At 48.6% G+C, this 16,250-nt stretch overlaps 1 protein-coding gene across 4 annotated transcripts in view; it reads right to left on the bottom strand.

Annotated features, from left to right (window-relative positions):
- The window catches only part of ralgps1 (Ral GEF with PH domain and SH3 binding motif 1), a 117,519-nt gene that overhangs the window by 64,098 nt on the left and 37,171 nt on the right, over positions 1-16,250 (bottom strand). For all 4 annotated transcript variants that reach the window (XM_023840717.2, XM_023840718.2, XM_023840716.2 and 1 more), the window contains 4 exons: positions 14,771-14,821; positions 10,658-10,741; positions 6,764-6,853; positions 3,550-3,642 (listed from right to left, as the gene is read on the bottom strand). In XM_023840717.2, coding sequence (XP_023696485.1) covers positions 3,550-3,642; positions 6,764-6,853; positions 10,658-10,741; positions 14,771-14,821 — 318 coding nt within the window. The remainder of the gene's footprint in view (positions 1-3,549; positions 3,643-6,763; positions 6,854-10,657; positions 10,742-14,770; positions 14,822-16,250) is intronic.

A 16,250-nucleotide genomic window follows, 5' to 3' on the forward strand; every position in this document is an offset into this window, starting at 1 on the left:
ATGTCCCTAGTACCAGTACAGCCTGCATGAAATGTCCCTAGTACCAGTAGAGCCTATGGAAAATTAATCCAACAGGTGTGTGAAAGCGAGAGGGCCAGGAAAATCACCCACGGTCATCGCCCACAGAATCGACCTGCGGTTCCAACATGAAGGGTGTGTGAAAATCCCAGAGGCACCCTGCATGCCTTCTGCAGAACACAAACACGCTACTGTGGTCATTTTTGAGAGATTTAAACTTAACAACCCGTGGGCCGTTTTCTGAGAAGCAGGATCGAAAACGGCCCCAGTGGAGGAGGCCGGGACTTAAGAAAAGGGGTTCCTAACTCCTGAAGTGTTTTATTGGTCTCATTCATACAGTAATAGCTGCTGGGCCAGAGGGAGATTGGGGGGGTTGTTCTGGATACTGAATCATGGGAGCTGGTCTCCCCACATCTGGAGCGATGACTGCAGTGAAGGGGACGCCCCGTCCGTCAGCGTGTCCTGCCGATTTCTGTTTGCAGAAGCTCACTTTAGAGACTTTGACGGCCTTCATGGAAGGGAACCCGGAATGGTCTTATCGGCAGGGATGGGTGGCCATTTTACAGACAAAGACTGGCACCCTGTGTGCGGTGCACAGCCAGGACAAAGGGGCCCAGCGGGCGGTAGCCCTGAGACCGACGTGTGTGTGCAATAAGGAGACAAGCCTCTAATTCAGGAAGAACTCTGCCTCGGTCGCACGAGAACCCCAGTGGAACAGAAAGTGAACAGAAAGCGATCCTCAGGAAAGGCTGCTGCCATTGTGCGTGTCATCAATCATCATGCAAAAAATGTATAATGAGCCATGGGGGTGGGAGGTGTGTAACCACTTAGGGTCCAGGACCCCAAAACCCCACCCACATGAAAGGGATTGCAATGGGGAATGCATGCAAAATATGAATTTCTGCCTTGTAACCAAAAGTTAATGGGGATATATAGGTGTCAGGGCAGAGTATGAAAGGTTGGTGAAGAATGGGCATGGTTATGATTTTACAGATACTGGGGCTTGGAGGAAGGAGGAGCATCCCGCGCAGCAGCATCCCGCGCAGCAGCATCCAACGGACAGCATCTTACGCGTACTAACAGGGGCCAACACGAGCAGACAGAACCAGAGAGTTCTGGCCAAACACCCCATGTTCTGATCACCACCAGAGCCCCGGACATGACAGACCTCCTTGTATCAATGGAAATGCTGTGTGGGGGGGGGGGGGGGGCTGGTTGGGATGGTACGACAACACCGCCGTCCGTTCATCCCACAGGAATTATGCCAGTGATACACACAGTCACTCCAGGACGGGTCATGAAGTCCAGTCATCAGCAGCACTCAGTGTTAATAAATGCTCAGTGATGGTCAGCGCCTCAAATTCCTAACACGACTTCATTCTGGCCGGTAAGATACTGTCTGAAGGTCTGTGACATGTGACTGTCACTAATATCATCCATCCATCCATCCCACCTTATCCAGGAGAGGGCTGGGGTTAGCCTGTAGCTCAGGAAGAACAGGGCAGTATTAATACTGGGTAGAACAAAGCTACAGAATGTCATGTATGACAGCCCAACAACTACTGTCAGTAACGACAGAAAGGCCTTCTGGGAAAAAGGATGTGGATGTGGTTTGAACATCAGGTAATAAATCTTTTCCCTGATCAACTGGATCATGCTGAAATGGATCAAAAGCAATGCATTGCAGAATAATGGCTGAGAAGCCGACATCACACAGCCTGCGCCTGTGCAGGAAGCCGCAGTCCACCCCCACAGACGTGCAGCAAGGGGTTTCATGCTGACTACCAGCTCCCAGCAGGAGCGGGGGCTGCACATGCACCATCCAAGGAAAAGTGCACTGTGGCAAGAAGGCCCTCCTGAAAGGACAGCTTTCTGCTATGGGTCTGCTGCTTACCAATGTATAAACAAGGGCTGCACTGTGCAGCAGCTAAGCAGACACGCAGCAGCTAATGCAGCGACTCATCGGGGAGGCCTTCACAGAGCAGAGGCGGCAGACCACCTTATGGTGGTCCTTCCACCATCAGGACATGGAAGGGTCAGAGACCGTGTGACTAATCACCTGCGCACTGCTGCTTTCAAACTGCAGGGGGCGGTAAGGAGCCCTCACACTGAGTAGTCATGTCCAAAAATGTTTAAATTACAAATTACATGCAGGCCAGACCAAAGCAAAAACTGACAAGAGGACATCGAGGACCCGCCCCCGCCCACCCCAAAGGACCCCCATGCAGCAAAAAGAGAACAAATTACACCCTAGAAAAGTAATCAACATGCACGCAGTAAAAAGGGCTCTTTCGCTTAATTAAAGGGAATAAGCAAAACTGCCCAAAACATGTGTGTTGATGTGGCGTTTATGCCATAAAAGCAGACAGACCGTCACGGCGCTACAGCTTCACAGGCAGTCCCTAATTGTTCTCAGCCTTGGAGGGTTGGTCAGACTTCCTAATGGAAACGGCAGCAAGGGGGACTTGCATTCCTCTGCAGCAGGAACGAGCCTTGGGAGCCAGCAGAGGGGACACAGACAGTCTCCCCCGTCCTCGGAAACACTGAAGGTGTCCACGTGTTCACTTTCCCATCTGGAGCTGCACTTTTTCTAAGCGATGTTATTTAGAATGCAGGACCCGCCCATCTGGGACGGCCAAACACCAAGATAAACCTCGGATAAATGTCGGCTATCTGGAAAATTCACAGTGGACGAGAGAAAGTGGCTTCTCTCTGCACGATGTGCGTGACAAAGGCCAGGCTTCCGGAAACAGCGTGGCTCTGAGTCGGTGCTGGCCCACAATCGCCCTTCCTGAGATACCGATTAGCAGCTGAGCCCCGTCCTGGGTCCGTGTCGAGAACGGCCGAGGAATCGGACACAGATACTGGCTAGGAACCGAGCCAGCATTAAGGGGCAAGACCCATGGCGACCCACAGACTTATGGGAAAAACATAAGCAGATGAACGACAAAGAATTCCCAGCATCGGTGTTTATAATCCATTTTATAATTAAGTATAATAGTGTGTGTGAGGTGGAGACTCAGCGCTGTTTCTGCTGTAGCCTTTTCCCAGAAACAACAAGTTTAACATAACAGACAGCACTGACCCTATACTGACCCTTGGATTCACGTGAATCTCAAAGGAAAACGCAGTTCTCTGGGCTCGCTCCTGCCAAAAGGCTTTTTTTTTTTTTTTTTTATACAAAGGCAGGCTCATGGTGAGAGACCTGTCAGGCTCATGGAGAGAGACCTGTCAGGCTCATGGAGAGAGACCTGTCAGGCTCATGGAGAGAGACCTGTCAGGCTCATGGAGAGAGACCTGTCAGGCTCATGGAGAGAGACCTGTCAGGCTCATGGAGAGAGACCTGTCAGGCGGATACTGAAGAGACACTTTATACCGGCAGTGCTGTATTCAGACGTTAACAGTCGCAGTGAAGGCAGCACTGAGCACAAATGGAGGGGCAGGAACAGTGAGTACGCCGTGCACGGCCACGGCCTCCTCCCCAACCCGGTCCGCCGCCACTCGAACCCGCATCCGGCGAGCCGCCCTTACCGCCCAGGTCTTGCTGAGCCTGAAGATGGGAGCGCTCTGCAGGGCCGACACCACGGACACCAGCGAGTGCAGGTTGTTCAGCTCCAGGAGTTTCTGCGAGGAGGAGAAGATGGGTCACCAGAGAGGCGGCGTGACACTCCCAAAAACCCCCCACTCTAACCACCCCTTCACTGTGACACTCCCAAACCCCCCCCAACACCCACCCTAACCACCCCTCCCCTTTGATGTTCCTCATTGTCAGTTACATGACCTACCCACCTCATCCCCCTAAAACAACTTCTCCCCCAAAGAGAGATGGCCTCAAATGGCTAAAAATAGTAGTAAGTGTCAGGCTGGTCGTGACCAGTGACATCCTGCTGATCTGGAGACTCCTTTGGTTCTCATTCTTTGGAGAACCTCCTCCACCTCCACCTGGGGAACACGGTGGTCTCGTTCAGAGACAGAAAGGGCCGCTTGACCTGCCAGCCCATTTCCGTTCCCCCGGTCTAGCCTTCCCCTCCACCCCACCCCGTCCTAGCCCATGACGTCAAGGCTCCACCACAGCCCAAACTTCATGGCCTGCACTCTGGATCGGCAGGGCCCGGCGGTCGCAGGTCCAGAGGAACATTTTGTTTCTGCCGTCTGGAGAAGCGTGGAGGCGAAGGTGGCCACGCTGCCAAGCACGAAGCTTCGATACGGAGCAGAGCAATGATCATTACAGCTGCAAACTACACATTTTTTTGTCACACACAAACATTTAGAGACGCTCCCTAAATGTTTAGGCCAGGTAGTCTCTCCGAAGTTCTCGACGCAGCAGGAATCCGACCACGACAACTTCTACATTTCAAAGAATTAACAGCAGGTTCAGGGCCTAGACACTGCAGGGAGACTTTGCCGGTTGTCAGAAAAGTGCCACAGAAGAATGCACATGTAGATATTTCCATCTACTAGAGGTGCAAGGTCACGGGCCAGTCACTGGTGGGGAAAAATGTATTTTGCCTGGCAATTTGAGGTAATCAGGAAAGTGCCAGTGAGAAGAATGTACATGTAGATAATTCCATCTAATAAAGAGGCTAACTCATGTGTTTTTAATTAGTCGATTAGTGTGTGACCTACGATATTCCACAAAACATCTTAGGCAGTCAAAAAAAATATTTAAATTATCTTTATGTTTGTGTAAAACAATGATGTCTGTCAAAGTGTCAATTTCTACAAATTAAAGTCTTAATTCTTAAAGTCTCCCCAGTATTTGGCGGCACCAACCCAGCATACTCATGTATTTTTTGACTCAACCACTAGCCCACCTTGTTTGGCTGATCAATACCTCTAACTAAATAATTAATTGAACCAGCCATGAAATTTAACAAATACATTAGAATGGCTTGGTGCCCCTGAGGAGAGGAGTTCTTCTAGTCATCCTACTAGTTATCAGTAACTTTTTGGAGAACAGAAGGCATTCTTGTTAGTTTTTGTTGTATTGCTCTTAATTTGTATGGGTTTCATTGTTAAATTATGTTTTTGTCTGAGCAAATATAGACTCATTGTCCAGACAAATAGCACAGTACTGTATATGCAGACAGGCCAGTAAGGACCAGGAGAATAAAAGGAGAATTTAAATGGTTGCAAGGGGACACTGGTACACCTGTGAACGAGGTGCATCCTCTGAGAGTCCCCTGAGGTACTCCGGTACGGACGGCGACAGACAGACGCATCCTGTTCTATAATATTCCTCCTGAAGGACTGATCCATCTGCCAGATACCAAGCGCACTCACTGATCCCTCTGTACACCTAAATGACATTTGGGATCATCTTCACCTCCAGCTAAATCTCCTAATTCCACGTGTCAGCACTACAGAGACATCTGGGCATATGAGAAAAGATCTGGAACTTTCCAAAATAAAAATCTGAAAGAATTAAGAGGTCGTCCATCTATTTATTGGTGCTGGTCCGTCGGCCAAAAGCTCCACACCATTGATTAGTTCGCTGCCAGAACGTTCCAGCACAAACCGGAAAAAAAACAAATGGGAATTTCTTAGGGCAGATGTCGAGTCCAGTTAAACGCTTCAATAGCAATTAATCGCAAATGTGGTTCTTGTGCACTTGGCCGCAGGATCGGAAAGAGAGAGGAATCTTTTTCAGGGGGGAGGGAGATCGCGATATTAACCGTGCACTGACCCCTTTTGGTCCACGTGGTTTTGTCAAAAGACAGAGAGGCGTAAGGCATCCAAAAGGACCACGCTGACGGGGATCTCCTATTATCTGAGATACTGCTCTGCTCTGTAATCACCCGTACTCCGCAGTCATACCCCCAGTGGACAGATGGGAATGTGCTGTTTGGTCGATTTACAAGGTCCTTCCTGACAGGATATGTGCCCCCTCCCCGTCACCGACCCTCTATGCTTCACCCAAGCTCTAACCCTCCTGCTCTGATCAGCCGAAAATCAGGCGACAAGCGAACACTTCCGACAGATCCAGTATTCCCAAGTCCAAGCGCGGGACCGATGCGGGCCCAATTCATGGTGCCAAAGGCCAACAGCTGAGACACACTGAAAGAACCTCCCCCCATACTTGCAACGAGAGCCAGCAGCTCACTGTTGGCCGTGGTCGGGTGGGGGGGGAAATCGTCATTCAAATTTTATCACTTCTTGGACTCAAACTGTTACATTAACACTGATTCCAAAACTGCAGCAGATGCTGATGTCACTTCCAATCTGCATTTGTCCTGAGAGCAAAGTCAAGCATACCATACCTATGCTCACATTAAAGGTTTGTGCAATTATAACTGGATTGACAAAGTGAAAATGTGAATAGGGTGTGTTACCATTAACTATATCATGAATAATCGCTGCCATTTAATCAGATCATCATGCTTCAATGTCGGGTGAGTTTTCCACACATTAGTAGCCCCAGAAGTACTAATTAACCTGTCCTCCATAGCTATTCAATTCCATTACAGTTCAGTGAATTATGTTTGCACCTAGTTTTTTGGTTTGCCACAAAACCACCTCAAGCAAATTTAAAAACCTTTTTACATTATTTGAAGTTTTTTTTCAGTCCATTAACAATTTTTCAGTTAAAATCTTCAAAATGTATAAAATCTATGTTGGCCGGTGGCTTTCTGGTGAAGTTGTAAGGCTTGGTCCTCACTCCTCTGACATCCCTGTGGAAACGTAACACTGCCGTGACTACAGCAGACACGGTGAAGGAGGGATCCGAACCCTGCATCCCACTCACCTTGGCTATTTTAACGAAGTGACTCAGGATCTCGGCTCGTATCCTCAGGGTCTGAGCAGTCAGGATCTCCCTCACCACCCAGAAGCTGACCTGCATGAAACACATGGATGGAATGGGAAAAAAAAATTAGAGGATGCCCGACTTGACATTTGGATGGAACGCTTCTTTTCACATAATCACATCATGCTCTCCTCAGACATACACAGGGCGTTTCTCAAAATGCATACTTGACCGTACTTGTGATCTCGAGTACCAGTTTTACATAATTTTCCATTGACAATGACCAGTTCCAAGACTAAGAATAGCAGCACAGGTACAATAAAAATCCCCGGATGTCGTTCATGCGTCGCCCCAAATATCAAGAATATATCATTTGCATCTTCACCAAACGAGACCAATCCCATGATTCATTGCTCCCCAAGTTTCTTCTTGGGAGGCATGTTACGAAGACTGGTCTTACCAAGACCACAAATACGATCTTTGCGCTCTTGGTATTTAGAAACGCACACACACCGGTGAGCGTAAAGCTTAGGGTCTGAGCACAGGGTCTTCCATTTGACCGGCAGTAGGGGGGGGCTTAATGGCCTTGGCTGAAGGGCCCAATTGACATGTGACTATTCCTGCCAAGGACGCTGCGGAGAGAGCTGAAAACCCCGTCACCGAGCCAAACTGACGGCAGCGGGGAAGGAAAGGGTGACTGAGCCGAGTCAAATGGTCACACGGTCACATGGTCACACGGTCACACAGCAAAATGAGTCGTATATGCAATACAAAGACATCTGACAGGGACGGGGGGAGCCGGGGTGGCTAAAACGTGCGGGGGCCCCTCATGTTAATATCAGAAGTGACGAAATCCTCAGCAGCAGTGCGTGTACATACACATGCTGGTTTATCAGAAAACGTAATCGCACATGTGGAGGGTGTGCAGGCAGAGGATGTGTCATGGGTCTCAGACCCCTATGTCCAGCTACGCCACGGAACTAAGGGGTGTGCGGTGTTACGGCCGCCGCTTCAAATCCGGTGTTCAGCAGAGTGATGTCACTGGTGGGCGCCTGAGCAAGGCCCTTAATGGCCAATTCAGCCGCTCCTGGGATACGGTCTGACCCGCTATCTCCATGTCATTTCGGATAAAGATATCTGCTATAAAAAAAATTAAAATGCAAACAACGTGTGAGCACACTGCTTTGGACGCCAGAGGAGTCCTATCTGGCGATTTGCGCATTCATGGTTCCACTGGTCTTCCTCACTCAGCAGGCTGGTCCTGGACCCCAGGCAGAGGAGAGAAACCAGCCAGACAGCTCACCGATTTGCCGCCTTTTGCGGCATCTTCATAAATATGAATGGGAGTTTATTCTGTTATGCTGTGCAGTTCCCAAATACCCCATGATCTGTCTGAGTGAGACACGCAAAAACATCAACATCAGCCACACAGCCCAGCCTGTAGAACACAGAACAGCTCTGGTCACTACAGAGAGCAGCACTGCAAACGTCAGATAGGCAAACCTTACATAGGAGTATTAAGCTCACTGACTGAAAGTCTTTCCATTCATACCCAAACCTTCCCCTTTAGGGTTAAAGCTCAAAACCAAGCCTCAAATAACACTTACTTAACTTGCTCAAATAAAGACTAATCTTCAATAAAATAATTCAAACTTTAAAACCGATATATATAGTATCAGAGAGTGAGACTGTTTCCCTATAATCATGTACCAAACCCTGGGAATGATGTAAATAAGTAAGTAAATCCAAACAGTACAAAGAGGCTGAAGGGCTTAAGGAGCTGGACAGACACACAATTCAGCGGAAATCCCAGCTCTGCCTCCACCCCCAGCAAACGGGATTCTGGTGTCATCCTTCAACACTGAACCCCATCTGAAACGCTACAAGGGACCGTAAAGGCCCCGCAATCACACTCTGCCATGTCATCATGACCCAGGTTGTGCAAGTCCTGAAATTTGTCAGAAATTATTTGCATTGTGAAATACAAATCCCAACATAACCATAGTTACTCATAACACAGCACCAAACATAATAATTGAAATAACATGCTTCAATATAAAAAAATAATAAATCAGTTACCCTACATTTGTTTTAAAATACTGAATTTGTTTTTTGTTTTGCAAACGAGGGTTAAGGGTCTTGTTCAGGGTCCCAATGGCTCAATCACTCTGCTAAGCCTGGGATCTGAACCCCCACTCTTCTGATCACAGGCACAGCCCCCTAACCTGCTGAGCCTCACCCCATCCACAAAACCCCACAGCGCCTCATATTCCCAGGCAAGTACACACCAAGCCCAACTTAGCTTCTGAGATTGGGCGTACTCAGGGTGGTATGACCGTAAAATTACTCTTCATCCTAATATTGCCCCAAATCAACATCAGAAGACCATCAAAAGGACATGGACATGCTACAAGCCAACCACTGTAACCAGGAACATAACCACAGCAGAGGCTGGCGTTTAACTACAGAGAATTACGCAAACAGAGCCTGAACATCAAGCAGAACACACCATTCACTGCTCAGCTGGAAAGCTAAATAAAGGATTTCATTATCAATAAAACCTAATTGCTCTATATGGCATCTCAAAGATAATTTTCTTACTTTGGCTTAATATAGCATGTCTCCAAACGAAATCCAGGAAAATGTGCATGCAACGTAAATAAATTCACAGTTATGGTTTCTTAGGATTAACATGAGCCAGGTTTTGGGGGCGAGCAGAAGAATGCAGTGAAACTGGCCATGGAGAACTGGCGATGGACAACAGTGAGAGAGTCTGCAATATAGAGCCTACAGCAAAATGACAGAGTTACTGAACAAAACAAGAAGAAATGGCTTTTACGCTTGTCTCTGCACCACACTGGGAAAGTGGGATACTCTTATGAGACAACATTTCTCTGTGGCTAAATGTTCTTTGGAGATATGGGCTTTACGCCATTAGTCCTCACTTGTACTACGGTACTTTCCTACATTTTATACGCTAAGCCAGTTTTTATTGTATTGGGAAAATTTATGTAAGACATCAGTGCTTATCTTGGGATTTGAACTGATAACCTTTAATTTAAAAAGTACAAGCCATGCAGCATGTTCTATCAACCCTGGTCTGCCACAGCTCCCCCTGCCTCTGGGGCCATGCATTACATGATATGCCTTGAGAGGACTATAGGAAGATGGGGAACGAATAAATGTGCTAAAGGAATTCTCTTTGGTGGTCAGGAGGCATCAGGGATCCTGCTGATAATGAGCCCCCCCATCGATCGATAACAGAGCCCAGCTGCGGGCGTTTATAGGACTTGCGGAACAGGGCTGGACCTTGCAGATGTGATCGCCTTCAGGGCCACATCACGTACGAAGCCAAAGCTGGAACCAGTCACACCACAGGAAAATGGAAGACATGTCGCAGAGGACAGGTGGCTAGGGGCTCGACACCCGGCTGGAGCTCTGAGGGAACATCGCAGGTTTAAGCCAGCCGCGTGCGTGTGTGTGTGTGTGTATGTGTGTGTGAGCGAGTTTACCTATCCTTATGGGGACATAATGTCCCCATAATGTGATAAATATCTGTTTTTTATCCCTTATGGGGGCCGGTTTCCTGGTCCCCATAAGGGAAAACTCTATTTTATAAAAATCGGTGACTGCTACGAAAAAACTAAAAATGCAAAAACTCTTGTATTTTGTTAGGTTACTTATGGTTATGGTTAGGGCAGGGTAGGGGTTAAGGTTGTCATAGTTAGCATTAGCATTTTTCCCAATGAAATGAATGAGCGGTCCCCATAAGGATATGTTTACCCTACATGTGTGTGTGTGTGTGTGTGTGTGTGTGTGTGTGTGTGTGACACCGGGAAAAGCTGACTGGCCATACGCCGGGGGAGGTGTGGACTGGACAGTGACCGCACTCACCTGGTTGAAGCGGCGCGTGAACGCCACCACGTTGGGCGCCAGGCTGTGCTTCTCCTTCTTGTTCCAGCCGCAGCTGGCCAGCTCCTGGGAGAGAGGGAGCAGAGGGACAGGCGTCACACCCCGGGCAGCAGATGGGCAAACTCCTCTGCTGGGGTCTGTTTTTACCCCCAAAATGTATTACTGTACTTATTTATCCTACCAATTACGCTGCTGCTGTATAACTTATCAGTTACAAACATACACACTGCACTGTGTATATAAACCCCCCCGATTCACACTGTCCTGTGTTCTGGACTGCAAGTCCCGTGCAAACCCTCCCCCCGTCACTCGCTGTCTATGTCACACCGCGGTCCTGGGGGAACCTTATTTCATGCTACTGTATACCAGTATGTGGAAGGTATGACAATAAGGCCCACGCAGCTACTATTATTATTATTATTATTATTACTACTATTAGCCCATCTGGCACTAATAACCATGCCACATTTAAAGTCACTTAAATCACCTTCCTTCCCCATTCTGGTGTTTGATGTGAACATTAACTGAAGCTCCTGACCTGAATCTGCCTGATTTTATACACTGTGCTGCTGACATGTGATTGGCTGATTACATATTTGCTTCAAAGAGCAGTTGAACGGGTCTATTAAAGCAGCCAGTGAATGTGTACACAGGCACACAGACGATTCTTGTAAAAATGGCCTGTCATTAATATTATTAAGCCAGCCAGCCCCCGAGTTTAGAAATAAATTTCAGAATTTGCCTCAATATCTACTGTATTTTACCCCTATTATTTATAGGTCTAAATTTGTTTTACTGAAGGCTAGCTGAAAGGATTTAATGGCAAAGGGAGCCATTTTACTCGTGCAGAAAGCATTTCGACAGGCCAGAAAGGACAGCGATTTAAGTGGCATATCAGGGCTGGACCGGGATAACGGCGCCACAAGGGTACAGGTTCCAGAAACATCCAGTGAGGTCGTGAGATGCCGAAACATCTTTGGTCAATTACAGCTAAGGTCTTGGCTAGTGCAGAGGTGCTCCCGAGCGGCCAATCAGAGACCTCTGTGCACAGGGCCAGCGATACAGCCAATCAGAGTCCTCTGTGTCGGCTGAGCCTGGCAATCTCCAAACTCATGACAAGTTTGGGGGCAGCTTAATAACATGCTAACTGCCAGTGTCACCATGGCAACTTCCACACCTCAAACACACATTAACTACACGTAGGACAGGGCCCGTGTCTGGTGCGTTCCTGGCTCCATGGGGGCCCTGTGAACAGTGCCGTTCACAGACCATGTTCGCTTGGAGGCCTGAGACCGTTTTAAAACTGAACGTTTTCACCTATTATGTAACTCCAACACCAAATGAGACAGCCAGCAAAACACACAATGTGATGGGGAGGGGAGCGGCACCCAAAGAGCCAGGGGGGCAGTCAGCTCCAGGTGAATGTAATGCTGCTGTAATGATGGCTGTCACTGCAAAAACATCTTGTTTCACGTTCCTAAAAGTTCTCTAGGTGAAGGCACAAAAAAAAAAAAAGGCACAGACGTACCCGGGACGGCATCCACAGTACGTGTATGCAGGCCAACCAGGGGACGAGGACAGTGGTGTTAGTTGTTAACAGGGCGTGGGGGGAGCATGGGGGACAGAAGGAGGACCCCCGGTGCAGGAAAGCCTGAGTGTGCGGACGAAATCCAGCCGATTGGGCAGCCCAGCTTCTTACAGTGCTTGTTGTAACTGGAGTTCATGCACCAGTCTTTCCGCTCAGGCAGAATGCAGCGCACTTTAAGCTTTGAATACAGCAGGCCTACAGCCGTTCTGTGCATCGTGAGCCTAAAATGCGCTCCTCTGCGGCGCTCGCAATACACCTGCAGCTATAGCTAAAAGCTATAAGCTCATTTTCTGCGACTTTCAAGCTGCCAGATCTTTCCTTTCAAGTCAGACTTAGAGGAAAAAGGCTCTCTCGCACTTTCAGGTCGAGTTTCACCACTGCAGATTATTTACGTCGTTGCTTTAGTAACGGCCGTGACCACAAACACTGCCAACATTAAGAGTTTGGGCAACAATGTGGAGACCCCCTGGGGGGGGGTGGGGGGTAAGCTTCACCCAGCAGAGCCGGTAACAGACCAGCTTTGGTGCGTCAAGTGAGGTAGGGAAGAGGCAAGGGAATTTAATGGGCCTTTCGTAAGGAGTGGGCAACAGGCCTGATCGCAATGGGGGAACATTCTGCAAAAAAAACAAAATATATGTATGTTTTGAGGGGGCCATGCCTGAGCCTTTTACACGCCAGGCCGTGATGCCAGAGGCAGATGGCTACTCCCTCAGCTGTGGTTAGCGGAGCCAGACTGACATTCACAGGTCAAACATCAGCATAACAAGGCAGGCAGCACACAGCCTCATTTATTACACCAACCTCTAGAGGGCGCCCTTCGTGACCGGCCAACTGAGACATTACGCCCTGTTACTCAGCCACGTGGGTCAGCCAGGCTGTTCCCAGAGCGAATGAGACCCGTTTACAGAGTTCTGCTGGGAGGTAAAAATACAAGACGGCTGTAAGGTTGGGTGAAGCTGATGTTTGTAATCCCTGAGGTGAAGGAATTAACTGAGCTCAGATGATGAGACTCAAACCAGACTAATTCAGCTGATGGCTTTCATGCTATTCGCCCTTCATGTGGAGTATTTTCCACCGCGGCTGCATTGTTTGTAAGCACGTCTGCCACAGCAACAGAAGAACAATCGGATATTAAGACGCCACGATGCAGGGAGACCACCAGTCACAAGGGGATCCGACCTCAGCTGCAGGAACTCCCATCCCTACGCATGTGAGACCCAGGCCAAGACCCTGGAGGAATTTAGCGAGGTCTCCTGGCCCGTGGAGGCGGACCAGGTCCCGATCTTATTCATGGCACCGGCCGCAACATCTGCGTGGCCACATATGGAGAAGGAAGGAAAACAGAAACTGAGATGTTTGATTTGGAACGGGCTCGTGCACCACCACCCATACCCCCCACATCCACCATTACCCCCCCTCTGAAACCCTGACAACAAACCCATACGCCGGGCGCCCGCTTTAGAACCCGCCCGGCTCCCCACTGCAGGCCCGTGAGGGTAGCATCCTGGCTCGGGTGGCGTAGGTGACACTGCGCTCAAGGGGCTCAGTGGACATACTGCCGCTTTCTAAAGCACAGGCAGGGAGCTGCGGAGAACTTTACAGGAGAAGCGCTCCAGCCTACAGGAACACAAAGTGAGCACAAGCACTCAGGGGGGGGGGCAAACAGATTGTGAAATGAGCCCGTTTGCCGCCTACACCCCCAAAGCGAGGCAGCCTGGGCCGTGTCCTGTGGCTTTCCGGCAGGATGTTACTGAAGGGAAAGACCTGCGTTATTTAAAGGTCACCCCTTACATCACTATCAAATGAAAATGCGACTAATTATAGCAAACGTACAACATTCTGGGCCGAAATGGTTCTCCGGTCCTGTATGCGGAGAGCAGAGGAATGAAATAAGCCTGAACCATCCCCCCGAGCCCCCCCCCGCAACAGTTTAGCTTTTAGCTCTAAACATATTTCTCTGTGATGCCGGAATAATTCTGCTTTGCAATCAGGCCCTGTTAGCATTTAAAACACCCTAAACAATTCAGGCACCATTTAATGACGGCTACCAGACATGTTAAGGTGACCAGGTTCAATAAGACGATGCACACATCAGAAATGGCTTCCATGATGGTCTGACACTGATTCTGAGGGCTGGCTGCCCTCCCGTCGCGTAAACACACCGGCCCCCTTCCTGTCTCTACACTGACCATCGCCAGGGCAAGTTCTCCCACTCAGGTTCCGTTGAGAATTTCAACGATTTAAACTTTTTTGGAAGAATAAAGAGCGCTCTTTTCATCCAGGAAATAGTGACTGCCTAGGGAGGGGGGCAGAGGTGCAGAGGAGGGAGTGACTGTCCCCAGACGGGGGTCACTCTCGCTACGGCAATGACGTTCAATGCAGCCCCCCCTGCATCGCAGCCCCCGGGGGCCTATACTAAACACTGAGCCACCAGGGGGAGCCAGAGTTCTCATGTTATATTAGCATCAAGCTAAGCATGGCTAAACGGCAGAGTTAGATGTTCTTACCTCTGGCTGGATGGCTTTGAACACGGGGGCATCCATCAGCGTAATCTGACTCTGACAAAGCAAGAGAGAGAGGCAGACTTAATTATAATGAAATGTTATTTTCCCTCATATCTCATCTTCCTTTCACAGAGATACAAGAACTTACTCGAGGGCCCAATGAAGATGTAAGTACTGAGCCAAGTAAGGGATTTGAACCAACAACCTACCAGTCACAGACACAGAGGGCTATCCCAATAAGTCTCACTCCGCCGCCCCCCCCAGAAAGCCACATTCCGCCAGGGCCAAAAGCTATTCCTCCGCCCTCCCCTCACGGTAAGGACCCAGGCCAAGCCAATTTCCTGAGCGCTGGAACAAATCGGAGGGACGTCCCTCTCGTGATGGCCCAGAACCCAGTGAGACCCACGTTTGACACACGATAGGTGACCCACTACGACTCTAGCGTGCCGGGAGTCTGAAAAAATCCACTGACATTAAAGTTTTATTCCTCTGGACCGTCTTATAATCTCCTAAAAAGGCAGAGAGCAAGTAGGGACACACACCAGGGCATCTGCAGGGCATCTGCAGACTTAGGTCAGTCAGATGCAAGACTAAGATTTCTTAATGCCATTTAAAATTACATTTAAAGCCAGTTTCACAATAACAAAATTAGCAAAAAGCATGCTACGACAGCAGTTAGATTGTTAGCAGGGGGGATTCTAGGATTTGTTTTACAGTGGGAGGGAGGGGGCATAATAGGCACCATAATTCAGGGGCAACCTTATCATTAGCCAATGACGTGCATTGAATCAGTGAGTGATGAAGGTGGGGGCACGCGGGGGCCAATCGGCTTTCAGCTCGGGGCCGGTGCCCTTGTGGTTGTTGGCCGCTATGCTTTTCCCATTTGCAGGGAGAGATTGTACAGCTTTCCTACACCAGTGTGCTCAATTTGAAGAACTTCTTACACAATAAAACTCAAATTCATCATCATTAACAGCTTTCAACCATGCTGCAAAACTAGGGTCATCCAACCAGTTTTCGGTGAGTTTGCACTTTCCTCTTCTGAAAAGTGACAGATCAAGAACCAGAATCACACGCCACAAAAACAGCTTCTTCCTTTCAGCAGCTGAACTCATCAGCAAGCCCCCTGACCCCTGCAGAGACACAGTCTCAGCCTCTGCCACCCCCCCACTCACTCTCCACCCATCATTGTACATCTTTTCCATCTACTGAGCACCATATTCTCTTACCTTTATGTTACAGCATTCAAATACTTCAGTTCCCCTTAATGTCCTTATAATTATATTGCACAACATTTTTATTCCTTTATTCTATTATTTTATTTCTACTTATCTATTTTTCTTTTGTTCTTCTATGTTATCTGTGCCTGTAAGCACCAGTAACGCCAGAAACAATTCCCAGTAAATGCAGATCTAACTGGCCAGTAAAGTGATTTCCGATGCTGGTGCCTTTAGTTACAGGTTAGCTTAGTGTTAGCTAACCA

The sequence above is a fragment of the Paramormyrops kingsleyae genome, chromosome 2 (assembly GCF_048594095.1).
Source record: "Paramormyrops kingsleyae isolate MSU_618 chromosome 2, PKINGS_0.4, whole genome shotgun sequence".
NCBI lineage: Eukaryota > Metazoa > Chordata > Actinopteri > Osteoglossiformes > Mormyridae > Paramormyrops > Paramormyrops kingsleyae.